The 18,843-nt window shown below is 35.7% G+C and overlaps 1 protein-coding gene across 3 annotated transcripts in view; it reads left to right on the top strand.

The window, feature by feature from the left end:
• GALC (galactosylceramidase) overlaps window positions 1-18,843 on the top strand; it is a 31,199-nt gene that overhangs the window by 9,338 nt on the left and 3,018 nt on the right. For 2 of the 3 annotated variants that reach the window (XM_077784000.2, XM_085580615.1), the window contains exons 7-16: window positions 4,564-4,694; window positions 6,838-6,993; window positions 8,993-9,117; window positions 10,310-10,437; window positions 10,888-10,977; window positions 12,248-12,337; window positions 12,679-12,823; window positions 13,214-13,394; window positions 15,628-15,791; window positions 17,427-17,503. In XM_077784000.2, the coding sequence (XP_077640126.2) occupies window positions 4,564-4,694; window positions 6,838-6,993; window positions 8,993-9,117; window positions 10,310-10,437; window positions 10,888-10,977; window positions 12,248-12,337; window positions 12,679-12,823; window positions 13,214-13,394; window positions 15,628-15,791; window positions 17,427-17,503 (1,287 nt within the window). Of the gene's footprint in view, window positions 1-2,486; window positions 2,615-4,563; window positions 4,695-6,837; window positions 6,994-8,992; window positions 9,118-10,309; window positions 10,438-10,887; window positions 10,978-12,247; window positions 12,338-12,678; window positions 12,824-13,213; window positions 13,395-15,627; window positions 15,792-17,426; window positions 17,504-18,843 lie in introns of all 3 variants that reach the window. The other variant, XM_021540957.3, reaches the window with a different exon arrangement.

Below are 18,843 nucleotides of genomic sequence, written 5' to 3'. Positions count from 1 at the left end.
GCAAACAAGACTCAGAGAATCATAGAATGGCTTGAGTTGCAAGGGACCTCATAGATCATCCAGTTCCAATCCTCCTGCCATGGTCAGAGACATCTTCCTAGACCACCTTGCTCAAAACCTCATCCAGCCTAGCCTTGAACACTTCCAGGGCTGGGGCATTCCCATCCATTTCCCCTTGTACTGTCACTACATACGTTTGTAAAAAGTTCATCTCCATATTTTCTTTTGGGGTCTCTTAAGGTACTGGAAGGCAGCAATTAGGTCACCCCAAAACCTTCTCCTCTTCAGGCTGTACAATCTCAAATCTGTGTTATGTCACCTTGAAGCTTTCTCATGCTTGTCTTGGCTTTCTCATGTGGGGAGAAAGAATATGGAGAGCAAACTGTTGAGTCTAGGGGCAACATTCTACTTTATAGCTTTTTGAACACTGTTGAACTGGGACTGAGCATTTGGCTTCTAGAACTGAATATTTAGTTTAAAATTTGACCATAAAATCACCCAAGTATTTACTGAAGGGTTTTTGCCTTCCTTGCACTGTATGTTAACTGATAAGAGGTTTTTTTATTAAACACCCATTTTGCCATTCATTCTCTTACAGTGTCACTTGGCACCACTCCTCTCATCAGCACTATAGTTATTTGCAGTCTGCCATTTCGCAAGAGGGTGATATACTGAAATGTACTGCTGCACACCAAATATTTTCTGTAATTCCTGTTAAATACATCACAGATAAGCTCTTAGTTATCTGGCTAAATATTTACTTGTAAGATGTTATTCTAGATACTTCATCCTCTATGGCACTAGTTATGTTTCTTAATAAGTAGGAAAAAAAGAAGTGGAGATTCTAACGCTTCTAAATTCTTGTTCAAGAAAACCCTGTCCTTTCAGTTATATAAGTACTGTGTGTGAGGGAGCTGTTTGGCAAATGTGGAGTGTGTTTTGGGTGCATGCAGTTCTGTGCCCTTGATACTTCTCTTTCAGCATGGAAATTTTGCAACCGTTCATTTTGTTCTTCGGAGCTGTCTCTGTGGTTAGGCAATTTTTCTGAGTGTCTAGGTAGCTAGAATGCTTTAAGTTTAAAGGACCGTCTAGTGTTATGAGTTTTTCTTTTGGTAGAAACTGTGTTGCAAAGGTTTCAAACAGCTAAACAGAACTTCATTGCTACTTTTCTTCTTAGTAAGTTTTATGTCTTAAATAGTTTTAGATTTAGGCTTTGATTGTTATCAACACTTAGACTTTTATTTCTGTCCTTATTTGACTACATGAAAAACAGAAATGCTCCCTATTCTTCTTCACATTGCCAGATGGCTATTACAAGAAATAATTTGAGGGTTTATGCCTACTGATCTTTAAATCAAGTTGCAAAATCTTTTTGTGCATGCATGCACACTGTGCATCATTCTTTTATATCTAAAATTGAAGAAAGCATTTTACACTGTGGACTGGGTTTTTAGCTGTATGTGCAAGCTGCTGAAACGATGTTTTTGAATTATTTTCATTTTTTAAATTTTTGGTTTAAATTTTCAGACAGTACCAGCCCTCTATAAGTGTGGTTCATTCTTAACTATTAAGGCTGAGTATATTTTGTGTGGGTATATTTTACCTAAGAAGTTCCACAGACAAATGTGAGTTGTTTGGCATCTTTAACAGTGGAAATATTAAATAGAATTTGAAAAGACAGAATAGGAATTCTTTTCTGCTGGCATGTTTGAATTCAAAGTTGGTTGCCCTCAGTTTTGTTGTAAATTTGCAATTCTAGGTTTATTCATTACTTTCCCAGAAAGTTAGTGAAACATGAGAACCAAGTAGTGGGTGAACTTAAATATTAAACACTTAAAACATCAAGGATTTTTTTTTTTTTTTGTTCAGTGAAATGAGCAGTGAAAAAAATGTTTAAGTGCTCTTCTCTTGAACAGGACAGGTGTTTGGCAGAGGTTTCTGTTCTTGTAGAGAGCTGCATGGATAGGTCTTTTCTATTTTAAAACTTCAATACCTGATTTTTCAATGTACTTTTTTGGGGATCAGGTTAACTTTTGTTTCTGATCACTTGGGGAGGTATGTCCACTTCCACATTGCAGCCAGGTGTCATTTTTAGATTAGTTTAACATGACTGACTTGATGATAAATCCATTACTTTTGTGTAATGAATTACATACATGCCAGGGAGTCAGTATTTTGAGAGTGTCCAAGTGGAGTATATGTGTGCACTTGTGGTCTCAAAAGTTATCCAAGTGATGAGAAGTCCATTTTTGTGTAATGACCATCTCAATATCAGTGATAACCCTTCAGTTTTAAAAATGCTTCAATTAACTTTGTCTTAGTTGCCACCATAGCTCATGTTTGAGAAATGAGAACTTTTCTTATCCATTCTGGTCTGTAAATAGAGGCTTCCACTGACTCCTTCCAAAGTTCTTGTTTTCAGTCTTAAATTTCATGTTGCCTCATTGATGAAGGCTGTACTTTAAGTGGTGTTATCTGTTACTAAGGTGCTTCGACATTCTTTGGACAGACTGGGTCTATGGAACATTGGCATCATCGCTGCGGATGGAGATTGGAACATCTCAAAAGAGATGCTAGTTGATCCCTATCTTAATGATGCTATTGAGGTAGTCGGGTAAGTGTGGGAGAAGGGAGGCCTTTTAAACATTGTTATTGCTTCCTATCTGTAAGTCTTCCTCTCCATTTTCAAGGGTCATATATTCTTATCTCATACTTCCTAGCTGTTTCCATTTTTTACATCATTGTGTACAGTGGTGATGGATTAGTCTTTCTTGTCTTTCTTCTTTCAGTTTAGTACATGTGTAAGCTGACCTTATCACTCTTCTATCATTTATTTCAAGTGTCCATTTAGGAGCTGTGTTTTAGGCTTTTTAGTACTAGCAAATGACAGGAAACTTCTAACTAATCTGCATGTGCATGTTCTGAGTCAGAAAAACCTTAGGATTGAATTCTTGGTCTGCAACTGGTTTTCATTTTGGGTGAACTTGAACTTTCAGAGTGGAGCTTATCACCCTGGGATTTTCTGTGGCTGCAGCTGAGATTTTTCTGGTCATACACTAGAGTTAGAAGTTTCTGTTTCTTGGTTAATTTCTGATAACAATATTAGAAATGCACGCACTGATGGTAACATAGACATAAATGCAAGAACCCAAAGTTTGTAAACTAATACAGCCTATCAATTTTTTCTGTTGGTGTTTCAGCAAGTGTCAACTCAACTGTTTGCCTTTACTCTTGTTCCATAGTACACTTTTTTACTTGCTTCTGGCAATTTACTTTGCTGCTCTAGCTCTCCTTGTAAACTCTGGCTTCTCAAAATTATACATCATTTTTACAAAATTATATGTTCCCAGTGGAACCTATGTACCTATGCAGATACAAATTGCTCACTTGTGTTACATTTGTTAACTTCTTTATCTTTGTTGTTAACTTTACTGTGATAAGAGCATTCTTGTGGTCACTCATGTACCATTTATCCTTTGTAGGTATGATATGCTCATCATAGTTTAAATGAATGCATGGTTGAAGGGTTATAGCAAGTCAGTTAAGCAGGGATTTTGTAAAGAAACTGCTTTTGTATGTGTTGAGTTTGTAAACATCAATCACCTGAAAGTGGCTGCCTGAGAAGTACTGGTTATAGTGTCAGCATAGAGTAACTCATTTGGTCTAAAATAAACTTAAAAAAACTTTCTTAAGTTAGGCAAGACTTGCAGCTCAGCAGGTGCATTAGGAAATGTTTTAGTGATGGATGACAATACAGCTTGAAGAATGAATGCACTGACTGTGCATGGCTCTTGTTTCTTTAAGAGCTTGGCAGAATCAAGGATAATAGTACTTGTTTTTGTTTGTGCGTTTAGAATCACAGAAATGTTTTACTTGTTCTTTAAAATGGAAGTTCTTTTTGTCAGAGGTTTTTCTTGAATGTCATACAGATTTTTCCCCAACTCCCCCACTGCCACTGATCACAAAAAATGATGTGTTAGGTTTTCCTGTGCAGTGGTTTTGTTATCTATCAAGAAATTAAGGTTAGTACAAAACAAGAACACCATGTTTCTCAACCAATGCTGACTTTAAGGTACTAACTACCATAGAGAGTTCTTGCTGACCTCGTGAAAGATAATAGTATTTATGTGTCTGTCCTTCAAATGCTCAGGTTCAGAAAGTTCATACACATCTTGTAGGTTACCTGTCAACACTGTAACATCTAAGTGGCCCACCTGCAAATAGTGTATATTGCATGAAATGTGATATGCTTTGTCTTTATCTGTACTTTTGTGTCTGTAAGAAGAATGAAACATTTTTAATTTTTCCTTTTATCATGTATTTTGGAATTCAGTATGGTGGAAGAAGAAGGTGTCCTTTGAAGTCACTTTGTCCTTGACAGTCGTTTTGTTTGGTGTAACAGTTGTCCAAGTTGCATAAACATGAATTGAAACATAATAGTTTTTTCAGCTAGGGCTGAAGAAGATGCTGCCTTTCCCAATATAAAGTTTGACAATTTGAAAAACAGTTTTTTTTTTATTTGTCCCTTCTCTCTGTTCTTTACTCTCCTTTTTTTTTTCCAAGCTGTTGAGGTACACATTGGATAAGCAAGGTCTGGAGCAGGTGAGGATCATAGCCAGCGATAGACTGTGGGAGCCCATTTCCTTTGTCATGATGATTGACTCTGAGCTCCACGGAGTGGTCGATGTGATTGGGTAGGGGGTTCTCTCTGTTCTTCTTTCTTGGTGGTTTGTTTGTAGTTTATCTTCATTTTATTTATAACTAACACAGACAAAGCTTTACCTCTCTGTACTCTTACCTGCAAAGAAAGGATTGATACTATAAAACTTTCTTACTAACCTACATCAAATCATGCAGCTCTTTTTCCAGTAAAAGCCTCAACCTTTAATTGAATCAGCGTCTTCTATCATGTTGAAGCTTCCTGTTGGGCATGGTTGCACTTTTGGTGGATTGAAGGTTTTTTGGACAACACTATTTATTCTGAGGGTTTTGGTTACTCTTAACTGGTATGCAAAAAGTGTTTTAGCTTTATACCTTAGCACACAGCCTTGTAATTGTGATCCAGAAATGAATTTGGGCTGTGATTCTTCTTTGAGGTACAATGGCTTGATTCTTAGTTCCCAATTTGTTTTGATGACAAATTTGTATTTGGAAAACAAGGAACCTGCTGACTTGTTATACTAGTTTTGGGTTTTGTCATAATAATACTTTACCAGCAGACTAAATTTGACATTGATTACTGACTTGATGGCTGAATGGAAATGTGTGTTCATTAACTTTTCTTTTTATAGTAGCTCTAAACTTTACTTACACGGTCCCATAAACTTGCCTGACCCAATCACATGCTTCAAATGTATCAGTTCCTTACTTCAGTTTGAGTCTTCTCCCTTCATCTTTATGTATTGAACAATAGGATGTGTAGAAATGAAGGCTTTTTCTGAAAGTACATAATAGGAAGTCAGTGTCATCTACCTTTGCAATTAACCCCTCCCCCCATTCTGAACATGAACAGTATCCCAGCAGATTTTCATAGGTGGTGTCTGGATGAAGCTCAACAGTTTTTACACTAAGTAAGCTGTATTTGCTTAAGTCTTTGTAAGTGTAAGGTTTACATCTCTACTCTGATTCAGTCTTAACAGGGAAATTAAATACTCTCTTGTGTATTTCACCTTTTATTGAGCAGGGATATTGACACTTAAGAAACTCCTTTTCAGGACTGTAGAAAGACAAATTATTCCTTCTCTGCTTTGTTTTTGCAAGCTGTGCAATTTATGGCATTACAAAAACCTTTTGTTTGGTACTAAGGCAATACTTAGGTTTCCAAGCCAAGGGGGAAATACACAGTAATCTGTACAGCAGAGCAGAATGTAGCTAAAATCCCTACTATCTGTTACATTACTGTAGTCCTTATGAAGGACTACAACCCTGGAATTAGGTCATTGCCCACTAGAGGGAAATCATGAAAAAAACACCCAACAGTCAGCCTAGAAAAACTGGTGTTTTTTATATTCCTACCACAAATGTATCAGTTTGTCAAATTGCAGGCTAACAGTTAAGGAAGTAATTTCATTTTAGTGTATATATTAAGTGTATTCAATGAATGTGCTATGTAAAGAAAATCACAACCCTGTTTTCTGCAAGTCTTTGAAAGGTTTTATTTCAGTCAGCAAACCTTGCATGGTGGGTCTGTGTTGTGACTGAGTATAACCAAAATCTCCACTGCGAGAAAGGATGTCTCCTCACACTAAGGAAGATCTTGGAAAGAAAATTAGCTATCATATGGTTCAACTGTTATCCTTGTAACTTCTCTAGTCCAACTAGCATGTTTTCTTGAAACCTCAGTTTATTAAAAAAGATTTAAAAAAAAAAATCAGTCAGTTCATGTTTAGTTCTAAGACATTCATGCAGCTAAATTCTTAGCATAATGTCTAGTGGTGTATCTTACTGTATGTTTTACATTATTTATAGTTTTGTTTAAGATAGTATGAGTTAGCATGTATTTTCTCTATTCAGCAAATTGTAGTAATGACCATCTTCAAGCTCAATTTCTGGACAGAGATTTGCTGTAGCAAGTCATGAAAATTATGTGACATTTGTAAATCTAAGTTTATCTATATGCTTTCATGTAGCAGAAGAAACAATCTGCTGATGTAAATACAGTAGGCTCTGGAATGCTACCGCTCCTCCTTGTTCAATTATCTTGCATTCCACTTGCAGTATTCCAAAGAAATTTTATGTCATTTTCAGTTTAAAGGGAGTGAATCATTGCTGCTATATGAACTTTCAAACTTTGATTTTTCTCTTTGTACTAAGTGCTCTTCTCAAAATATTGTGTAGGGCTCACTATCCTGGGACAAAAACAGTGCAAAATGCCATATTAACTGGGAAGAAACTGTGGTCATCTGAAGATTACAGTACTTTCAATAATGATGTTGGTGCAGGCTGCTGGGCTCGGATCCTGAACCAAAACTACGTGAATGGAAACATGACCTCGTAAGTGTTGGGCACTGTTGCTTGCTTTCACAACTTGGGGTGTAAGAATTATTTGAAGTGTTATTAAAATAACACATGCATCTGCTCTGGTGAGAAAACAGGTAGACTGAAAGTCACCCTAATGTGGTCTGAATTCAAATATTGTAAGATAGGAAGTCTGCTGTTCTGACCTCTTTCTGGAGTAGAAATCCCACAAGTTTCAATGTATTCTTATTCCCCAGCACTTGAGGGGGTTATGCAGTTTATGCAGTGGGTTTATGCAGTTAATTTCAGATGCCTTTGGGAGTGATGATAATTATTAAAAAGAGAATGTTCTTAAGAAGAGCAAACATTGGAGGAAAATAACAATAAAACTAATCATCTTTTTCTTAAGGTCTTCATCAGCTTGTTTGTCTTCAGTTAAACAGATAATTACACATGTAATTATCTAGTTTTTCCATACAACTTCTTTCTCAGAATCCATTCTTAAACATGCATGATAAAGTTACTGTTTTCTGTACATTTTATTTCCAAACTGTAATTAAAATGTTCTCTTTACCGGGAAATTACATAACTCAGCTTTAGAAAAGAATAGAAAATAAAGTTTGGTATTTGTGGTGCAACAACTGGTAATCTGAAAAAAAACGTTTGATTAAAGAAAATGTAGGCATCAAGATGTAAGCATAGTTGTTCAAAACTTTTAGATACTTTGTAACTTCATTTTGGAAAAACAAAGAGTAATCTTTTCTGTTGCTTCAAGTGGAGTGCAGGAAAAATCATTGATTTCTTTAGTCACCTGCTTTCTACAAATCTTCTGTCTTCTCTGCAAGCTGAAATTTTCAAACAGATGAATATTTCCTGAATGAATTCCTGATCATTCTGCTTGCTTCTTAATCTTTGTATACTTTAATATCTTAATTTGGGGTTTTTCTTTTCCCGTTATTTTTCTATTTTTCCAAGCCTTTTCAAATTATAAATGTCCCATTTCTTTTGCAGACTAATGGCAAGGCATATATGCTGTATTTATAAATTATTGTAGAACAGTTCCAAGTGCAGATGTCCAACAGTGAAGTTATCTTGCCTTCTATACTGAAAACAAAATCTTTCTGACAAAAGGCAGCTTATCGTTCTGCTAAGTTTGTTTCCTTTGAAGTTGAGTTTCCTATTTTTCTTTCTAAGTTTGAAATCAACAGAACAAGTTTGATGTGAGCAAGTTGAGTTTACAATTCAGGATTTGTTTATTTTATGATCATGTTTTTGTAGAATTCTGTATGTATGTATAGTATGATAAGTCTGTGGCAGTGACTTTAGAATAAGGCCTTTGTACTCACCTGTATGCAATAGCAAAACAGATTGACAGCTTTTGCTTAACTGCTCTGTTAAACTGTATTTCCATACTTAAGGCCCAAATGTTTTAAGTTTAAAGTCCTTGCAAAATGTTTTCTCGAAGCTCAAATCAAAGTGTATGATGATCCTTGTCAGTATAGAGCAACAACTCCTTGAGGATGGCTGGTTAAAGTTGATTTCTGTTTGTTACTTACATGGATAAAGATAAGATCTTTTTTTTCGTGATACTTAACTGCTTCCCTAAAAAACTCCACCCAAAACAACTACCACCATGTGCAGAAATAGCCAAGCAATCACAAAAACCTCAACCAATCAATACCCAGTAAAAAGCTGTAGACTTTGCTAACAAAATGTTTTCCCTTCAGAACAGGAAAAAACCTCATACAAATGGAGTCTTTACTCTCAAAACATATTTCTTTTAATGTACAACTTTTTGTAGTGCTATAGCTAGAGAATTTACCACCAGGTTTGGAAGAAGTTCTCAACACTGGAAGCTGATTTGCTTTATTTTCGTCTCCTGTGGGTTTTCTTTTTCCTTTTAGCTAAAAAGATATTCCCTCCATTCCCCAAATTGTTTTCATTGTGTGCTGGAGAAAAAGGAGGGATGGATTCTTGTACTAAGTTAATCTAATACTATCCACATGAATGGAGAAAGCACCTTTTTTTCTTCCAGAACCATTGCATGGAACCTGGTGGCTAGTTATTATGAGGAGCTGCCCTTTGGTCGATGTGGATTAATGACAGCACAGGAGCCATGGAGTGGCCACTATAAAGTTGAATCTCCTATCTGGATTACAGGTGAAAGTCTTGCAGTTTTAAGTTGGTGATCTGACACCAAACATCACTGTATTTTCTGAGGCCTTTATTTATTTAGTGGTTTTATGTGTATTAGTTTTTGTACCAAATTGAGGTAGATTTGTAGAAGGTTTTGTGAATACATTAAGAAGAAAATAATCTCATTTCAATAGTAAGCAAAAAGATATAATAGTAAGGGAAATATTTATACTTGCCCTTTAGCTGTATCAGAAGGGAATAGGCTACTGCCTTTATAGCTGTTACAATTGAAATACTTTGATCTGAAGTGCCCATAAAGGTTAATGTGCTTTCATGTTTCCTTCCCCTTTTTTATTTTTAATCTTCGAGTATCAATCAATTCCATTTGGGACTTTTCAATTTGCAAAAGCAGAACAAAGAACCTCTGTATTCTTTTCCTGCTTGGCTTGTATAAATTAGCATTTCCTTGAGCTTGGGGAAAGGGAAGCATGTTCATGTAGTGTCTGTGTACACATGGATTCACTGGCTACTCTGTAGTCCTGTAATATTTTACTGTCTTAGCTGCAGTTCTGTAGAGCAACTATGCAGTGCCATGAAGGAGGAATAAGACAAATACTTTAATTTTTTTTTCTTCTTCTCCTAGTTATCTATATATGTAAAAGCATTAATGCAAAAGTGGCCACAGTTTCCCATGAATAGAGTAGCTGGGCAGTTGTTCCTATGTCCATATTGCTCAGGATTGTCATGATCTGGGTCATATTCTTGTTTGATAATTTCACTTACTTTCTGAAAATCCTGCTTATTTAGTTATTCCTCTTGAGGTTGCCCATCTGTGCTTTCCCTGCCATTTATTTGTTAAAAAGAAATCTTTATTTTATTTAAAGAAAAAAAATATTTGGGAAAATCTAAACTGTGATGAATATTCAAATTTAATGGACATGATTACTGTATATAGTTTGTACTTAATGTCTAAATAATTGGTGTAATTTTAACTGTTTTGTCTGCCACAGCGTTGATATTTTTAATTTTCCCATAGTATAATTCTTTAATCTTTCTTCTTATATAGGTAATTTTTTTTTTTGGAAGTTCTATTACTATCTTCCCTAAATTAGCTTTCAGTTTTGTCACCATGTATAAGAGAGAGAAATTTAAATAAGCCTACAAATTTTACCATTTTTATTAAGTCTTAATTATTGTATTCTAATTTTTGTTTCAGCACACACCACACAGTTTACTCAGCCAGGCTGGTCATACTTGCAAGTGGATGGACACTTAGAAGGAGGTGGCAGTTTTGTAGCTCTGACAGATGGCCTAGGGAATCTTACCATCATCATTGAAACTATGGTATGTGCATCATTAGTTCCAGTGGACTAGAAAAGTTACAGGAAATATTTTGTTATGAAGAATCTGTCTTGTTTTACGTAGTTAGGTGTCTGTGAGTGTTTTTTGATACTTGTAGCTTTATCAGTGAGTTCACTACAGGTTGTTTTTTCTATCTGAACTTAAAATACCTTCTTGAGACTTCCCGGAGGCCAATATATATGCCATCTTTATCTTTTTATTATACATTAACTAACACTGGGAGGAAGTTTTATCATCTACTTTCTTAAAATCTTAATATTTTATTCAGAATAAAATGATTAAACTACTGTAATTGCAGCTCTTGAGATAACGGTGAAATAAATTATTGCTCTTTTAATTTCAATTCTATTCTGTAGGTTGTTCATAAGTGTTGCCGTGTGTGGCATTCCAGTAATGTGTGTCTCTTCTGTTACATTTATTTTTTTTCTTCAGAGTCATAATCACTCTAAATGTATCAGGCCTCCATTGCCAAATTTCAGTGTCATGCCTCAGAGAGCGACTTTCTACCTCAGAGGGTCATTTGTAAGTAGATCTTTGATCATCCTTTTAAAAATGAATTGCCATTCATAATCAAATACGTGCAAGTCAGTATCACAGGTTAGCAAGAAATTAACAGTCTCCAGTGTTGGAGCCTGTTTCACACTTGGCAAAGTTGTAAGCATTCTGCTTCTGTTTTACCATGAGATCCAATGCCATAACTGAAATTGTAGAATTGCTGCTTCCCAGTCTAATAATCTGTATGTTGAAGAAGAAATTTCATAGGACAGAAATGCAACTAAATTTTTCTTTAGACCAAGGCTGGGTGCTCTGACATGCTGACATAGTTTGTTGGGCCAGCACAGCCATGGCCTTTCTAGTTATCACTTAATTTGCAGGGGAATAGCTGTAGTTGATTTCATACTGTAGGTTTTGTTGTTGCACCCTGTGAAGAGATATTATTCTGAGAATCCAACAGTTGTTGATTTGATTATTCTATTTTTTAATCTCACTAAAGTATATTTCCCTCTGAAATGTGAACAATATTTTCACAGTGTAAACTGGAGGGAAATCACTGTTAGTTGATTCAGATGGTTCCTTCTCAGAATTTGACAGTTACTGATTTAGAATTTGATTTTGATTTTTTGGCAGCAATAATTTCCTTTAGGAGAAGATAATTTGGCTGATACTTTTGACAATAAAATGGTTTACTTAGGAAAAGTACTTGAGTGTCAATTTGGATACACAGCTCCTATCAGATGGCTTATTCAAACCAAGCTTTAGGTCGCTTGCTCTGTTGCTGGTGTTAGTAACTGCAAAGAAGTTAAAGAGGTGCGATTAAAATCTGGTTACTAATGTAGTTGATATACTGTAGTATTGCTGAAGGCTGGAGACACGTAAACAAAATACTTTGCTCAAAAATTAAAATCAAAGAACTAGTAACTAGACTGAAGGCCTCATAAAAGTGAAACAAGTGGGATATTATTTCAGTCCAGTTACTTCTCAGAAGAGAACTTGTATCCAAGGTGTACTGTTGGTGATAGAGAAGCTAAAGTTTGTGTTTGTGTTTGCAGTGCTTTCTGTTTTTATAAGCAGCATTAGGGCCTGTTAGGACAATGCCTTATTGATGTATAATCTATAAAAATGTAAGGCATATGTAATGATTAGCTGAATAAAAAGTTGTGGCCTCTAATGCTTTAAAGTAAAAAAAAAAAATTAGACACCCGTGGAGGACTGGTATTTCTCAAGTTGCATATTCAAGGTTTTTTATTTTGCTGTTGGTGTGTTTTAAATGGTATGGTGTGTTCCATTGTAGTATATGGTGGAAACCCTTCAAGTGTGGCATTCTAGACTTGATTTTGAATCTGGAAACTCCAGTCTTTTCCAGCAACTCCATCCTTTACAGGTAAGTTGATCAGTTTTAATTATCAGTCCCTCTGCAGTTTCAGGTGTGTCTTCCCTCTTGGATGAAACTTCTCAACTTTCATGCTTATGCTTCATATTAAGGGAATATTTTAAGGCTGTTTGACTGCAGTTTTACTGGCTGTGTACAAGCTTACCTGGCGGTTATAACAAGTTTGGGGAAAAGGAGTTTTAAAAATAGCCCAGAGATATTTAAATGCTGAGGCATGAAGACGGGATTTTTGCCTTAAATCAGGACTTCAGAAGATCTTCTTTGCTTCAGGAACTTGTGTATTTTGTCATTTAGTTGTCAACTTTTGCAGCTTGAGCTTTCTTCAATTCCAGGTATGGGAGGGAAGATTTTCTTTAGATCTAAATGTGGATGAAGTCTACACTTTAACCACGCTCAAGACAGGACGGAAATGTGGTTACCCAGAGCCGCCTCCTCCTCAGCCCTTTCCTTCCAATTACAATGATGATTTCAATATACGTAAGCCAGAACTCTCTTATCCAAAAACTTCATTCACACACAGATAAAATTGTAATGTAGGAAGGCAGTAAGTGATGTTATTTGAATCATATACATGAGGTAGCCTGAAGAACTATTTTGTTTTTGTTTATTTATACCTGTTTTTCCAACAACTTACAGCTGTATGAGTGTACACCTTACACGTGCCACGAGGTGTATTTAATTTAATGTCTTATCTGGTATTCATGTGTTTGCATAATTGGTGTCTGCTTAAAAAACTTCTATTTTGGGGATTGCTTTGATACAGCAAAGCAAAAATCTGGAGAAAATTCTAAGGAGAAATTTCTGAAAACAAGTACACTGAAATAAAACAATATTTTAGAGTTGATGTGTATTTTATTTTCTGAACAGGTAATCCACCTTTCAGTGAAGCCCCAAATTTTGCAGATCAGACGGGTGTATTTGAATATTTTGTAAATGCTTCTGACCCAGGAGATCATGTGTTCACACTCCGCCAGGTGGTGGTTCAGCGGCCCATCACTTGGGTTTCTGATGCAGACCAGACCATCAGTGTCATAGGAAATTTTAAGTGGTATGTAAATACTATTTTGTAGTGACATTTGGGGAAATGTCCTCCTCACCAGTGTGAGTAATGATCAGTTAATTTGTCTCAAGCCTCATTTCTCTTGGACAGAGGGCTTTTGCTTTTGTCTTCAGATTCTCTGTAGACATTTAGGAATGATGATTCAGGCTTCTGATGACTTCTAAAAGTCATTGAGCCCTGCTCAGGGCCAAACATCAACTGTATCTGTCTAAATGACTCTTAAAGGATTGGGAGTCCACCACATTTCATGGTTGTTTAGCCTTATGCTGCACTGTCTGAGAATATTTTTTTTTTTTTTGCTTATGTCCTGCTGGGCATATTTGTTCAAGCTAATTTTTTATACTAATGGATCTGAGTTGGCATGCTAGAAACATGCCCTGAGTTTCTTATTTCTTAAATTGGACCAAGAAAAGGATTATTTGAATTACATAATTTTGAGTTATTTTTTAGGAGTTTGATCAGTCTTATAACTCTCAGAATATTTAATTTATAATTCAGTTGTATTTGTTGCGGACTGCCATCTTCTGAGCAATTCCTAGAATTGTGTGGATTTGGTGCCAATCCTGCTTCAACCACTTTTATTTCTGGGTGAAAGTAACTGAGGTTTACTGCTTTGATAAAAGTATGGTTACAATTGCAATTCTTTCTAGGAGCTAAAAATTGCTAGGAGCTGCAATGATAGTAATTCAGAATCAAGAAGCATATTTTAGAATAATGTTTATTTAAAATTAATAAGCTTTTGGGAAAGAGCCTGTTAACTAATTATGATTTTAATAGTAATAATAACTTCATGCAAAAAACTTTCTCTTCTGCTCAGAGGCGTAGCCTAAATTCTTTCCATATGTTCTTTAAAATAGCCATTTGTCAGGTTTTTTTCACTTTAGATCATTGATCTGGCAAATGCTTTTTCAGAACTTGCTTCATATTTCTAATATCAGGCCTGGAGATGTGATTGAATCACTTTGATCGAAAGCCTGGAAGAATACCACCCTCTTGTACTTGGAGGTTGTTTTTCAGTTATCTGATGTTTTATTTTGCAGGCCTCTATTAAGAAAAGTCTTATATTCTCCCTATAATCGACTTTCCCTCCTAGAGTAGATTATACTCAGTGATTCCTATAACAGCTACGTAGGACATATTCTTAAATTACTGTACTGAGATTCCTAAAAGCTTCCTTTTTATTTTGGTTCAGTTTCTTTCTGAGTCTTCATCTTACTTTCAAAACCAAGCTTGCTTCCTGAATATTCAGTTTATTATTCAAGTTTTACTGGTCTGTAACTTTTTATAATGCTAGTACTAAACTTCAGGCCCTCAAGATTGTTTGCTTCATTCTCAGTTTAAGACTCAAGTTGTCCCCAGCAGATATTTTCAGCAATGAACACCTGCTATGGAAATTCTGAGCCAATCTTGCTTTAAATTTCTCTGTAGGATGATACTTTACTTCACTTGTCAATGGAAATTTATCATTATGCAATTTCAAGATTGTTTAGTTGGTATTAGTTTGGATTTTAAACTTGTGCATGTGAAAGCTTTTTGCTTTTTTATCCTGAATTGGTTAGTATTTTTCTCTGATAGTTTTATTGAACCTGGATATATCCTGAAGGTATTACTATGTAATTATTGCTGTATTACTTTGAGTCTCTTCATAATGGCTTAAGGGAAATGTGGGGGTCTCTTTTTTGATAAATGGAGAGGCAAGAAAGTAACCTTTTTTGTGTAATGACTATATATTCAAGAATCTGGAGCATTACATTAGAATGAAAACTCAGATCATTCTTACTACTGTGTTAGAAGTGAGAAGAAAAGTTGCAAGAATAGATATTCTCTGATTCAGTTATCAGCTGAGCTGCTGTCACAGAGAGTCTTTCCACATTCTGTAAATAATTATAGATAATTATTACTTCTTAAGTGACCTTGTGGCTGTATCTGTATTACAAGTGCTTTCAGGCATGGGATGTAGATCCATTAATAGAGGGAGAGAATTTTTATGGTTAATAGCCTTGTAGTGCAGCTCTGAGGAGGAGGAAGTTGTGTAAATTTTATGAGTGCTATTTGATGGTTTTGGTATTTGCTTTATTTTTGTTTACAGCTCTCATTGCATGCATAACAGTGCTTTACTGTTGAGCTGGAGTATAATTTCAGCAAATCAAATAATTTCTACATATTGCCTACTCAAAAAAATGTATTCCTTCCTTGTTAAAACACTCAACTTCTCTTACAGGGTAAACATGACTGTCACTTGTGACATCTACATCGAAAAACCTCGTGATGGAGGCGTGTTTATTGCAGGAAGAGTTGACAATGGTGGGATATATGTGCGACATTCCAAAGGAGTTTTCTTCTGGGTTTTTGCAGATGGCACCTATAGAGTCACTGGTGACCTGGGTAAGCAATTCTTTGCAAAAGTGGATGTTGGCACATGGACATGTAATTTTGATAAATTTGATAAAAATAGAAATAATTCAGATTTTACAGTTTATTTGTCATTACTATGAATTTAGCCTGTTGGTTCTAATGATGGCCACTTTCCATCCTTGGAAAAAGCATCTGAAGGCTACTGGCTGACCTATTTCTCAGGCTCAGCTTTCTGGAGTTTTTGTTTTTCCACTGACAGTCTGTTTTACACTAGCAAATATGAACTATTTTGCTTTTTATAAATACTCTGATACACTATTAATTACAGAAAGATTTGATCTGTGTTCTTAAACTACATCAAAAAAATAGTGATTGACATGAAATGGCTTTTCTAAGGGAGCAGTTAAAGTCACTGTACTTGCATCTGGCTTACGTGATGATCATAAGTGGCCTCCTGTTTCCTCAAATTATGCATCCTCGTTTTAGTATAGCTCAGTGGAGTGAACACATGTTCTACTTGTGATGATAACATTCATGTGTGCTCCTCTGTAGAGCACTTGACAGGCACATGGAAGAGTATATGATAATACTTCATCAATAGCTAAAAGTGCTTTTCAATTTGCTTTAAAATAGTGTCCTATTTAGTTGTTTAAATGCATTTCCTATCACTTCAGGAGTATGAATTAAAATTTTCAATAGTTTCTGATGAGTCAAATGTAGCTTCTAGATCTACAGCATATCTGATAAGATATACTTTTTGTGCGTGTGTCTGTGTTCCTTTCCACTTTTACCATAGACAGGTAACATAAAAAAGGTTTTATATAGCTTCTCTTAGCATATCAGTGCTCCCTAGGGAAACCTTGCAATGTATAATTCCATAAAAACTTAAATCTCAGCTGTATGGAAATACATATCTGTGTTTAGGATTGACTCAATTTTTTATTTGTAATAAGACCTAGCAACATTACCTGATTAGTTTCTCAGGCTGTCAGAAGTAATTTTTCCTAGATGAAATGAGTGGATTTTGATTAACCACCTCATTATTTCAGCCTGAGACTCTTGTTACACAATATGATAATTTTTTCTGTACAGCTATTTTCATTCATCTTTATATTTTTGTAGAAGGGAGCTTGAATGTTAAATTATCTTACAGTAAAAGCTGTCTACTGAATAAATGAAGACTTGTAGCACTTAATTTTTTTCAGATCTTTGTCTTCCCTACAGGTGTCATTCACACCCCATTTTTGCTTTGCTTAAATTTTGGGTAGAACTAAGCAACATGATAGTATGGCAACTGAAACCCTGTGACTTAAAAGAGTTACAAACAATACATAAACAAGAAGATCTATAGAACAAGCAGAGTGATACCTACTGTCACACTTTGTGAGCCTGTACTCTCCCTTGAGTGAATCCTCATCTCTTGCCAAATTGCCAAGAGGATTGAGGATTTCAGTGAGAAAACAATTCTAGTAAAACAGGAGAATGTACTGATAATGCAGAGTCCAGGTTTGCATATTAAGCCTTCCATGCTGCAATTGAAATCGGTAAAATGTCAATCTTGAACACTTCTAAAAAATAGATATTATTATCCTTTTTCTGTCTTGGTATTTATCAGTTTCACAAAGAGCTGAAGTAACACTTTGCTAACTTAAGCATGTTTTGCAGCTGGAAAAGAAATATTAATGAAAGGACTTGCTGGTGTCCGGGATAATGCGTGGCACACACTTACTCTCAACATTCAGGTAAGACAAGGCAAAAAGCTAGAAAGCCAGTTATGAAACTTACAGTCCTAAATGGTTTAGACAAAGCTGTGCTATACTACTGATGGTGTACTTGCAGTAGTTTACCCTATCAAAACCAGAAACAATGTCTGTTACATTGAACCAATATTAAAATGCCATACGAAGTTCTGCTGCTGTATTGTAGAAGAGATCCTGAGAATCTGTAGAAGGTACAGAAAATAACCGGAAAGCTGAATTGAAGGCTGGAGGTAGAAGACTCAGAGAGTCAAGTCTCTTATTTCATCTGATGGAAAGATGATGGCCTGGCTTCCTGTTCTTAAGACAGTAAAATACTAAGGTAGTCTGTGTTACAAATCTGTCTCCCACCAGTTCCCTTTGCAGGCTCAGGCCTTGCATGTGGACCTAGTAAAGGGCTGGGAAACTCATATAAGCCAAGATCCTTTTCTGCTCTGGTGGAAGAGCACAGGCATTGTCTTACTGTATAAATGGGCTGCAGTTGGTGAGAAGCATGTCTGCTTTTTTTTTTCCTTCCCTCCCACTCCACCCTTTTTGATCGTAGTGACTTGGGGAAAAAAGTAGCCCCAAACTGTATTTTAAATATCCCTGTGCACTTTAACATTGGTGCAAATACCTAAAGGCTTTAAGTTTCTCTTCTGAATGCCTAATCCCTTTGTCTAATGTAACATTTGCAACTCCAACTGGCTAGAAATGTGGGGAAGCTTGAATCCTAGCTGGGGAGATACACTACTGAAGGTAACTCTTAAAATGATGCACTGAGTCCCTCATGCTAAAATGTCACAGAGTATTAGAAGCTGTTTTGTCTCTTGTGCTGTCACATTTGGAGACAAAGGGACACTTGCACCTAAGGCATTCGCTGAAATGGATGAATTGAGTTTTGGCTTTGGTACACCAACATTTATGACAGTGCTTGCCATCTGTAAAGTGGGCCAAGACATTTGGTTACTGAAGATGAACATTAATCACTTAAAAGTCAAAACAGTGTTGGTAATTTTAAAATGACAATGCTTCAAACTTCCATCTGTGTTGTTAAAGTATTTTGTACCTAGTATGCCTTTGGTGTAATGATCGAAATACAGAGCCATCTTTAAATAATTCTCACACTGACTCCTTGAAAAACATTCTTTGCTTTTATCTGTGTCTATAACTGTCTTTCAGATTAAGAAATACAAGTAAACTGAAGTACTTTTTTCTAAATACTGTTTAGTGGAACACGCAAAAGAGAAATTGTAATTTTTCTTGCAACTGCTTTTAATTTCAATGTCTTGAAGTGGCTTGAGTGATACTTGAAAGTTCTGCTGTCTCCTCTTTATTTCAGCTTA

Source organism: Lonchura striata, chromosome 5, assembly GCF_050655825.1.
Source record: "Lonchura striata isolate lonStrDom1 chromosome 5, ASM5065582v1, whole genome shotgun sequence".
Lineage (NCBI taxonomy): Eukaryota > Metazoa > Chordata > Aves > Passeriformes > Estrildidae > Lonchura > Lonchura striata.
The sequence above is the reverse complement of the archived record's forward strand: the minus strand, read 5'-3'. Positions and strand labels throughout refer to the sequence as shown.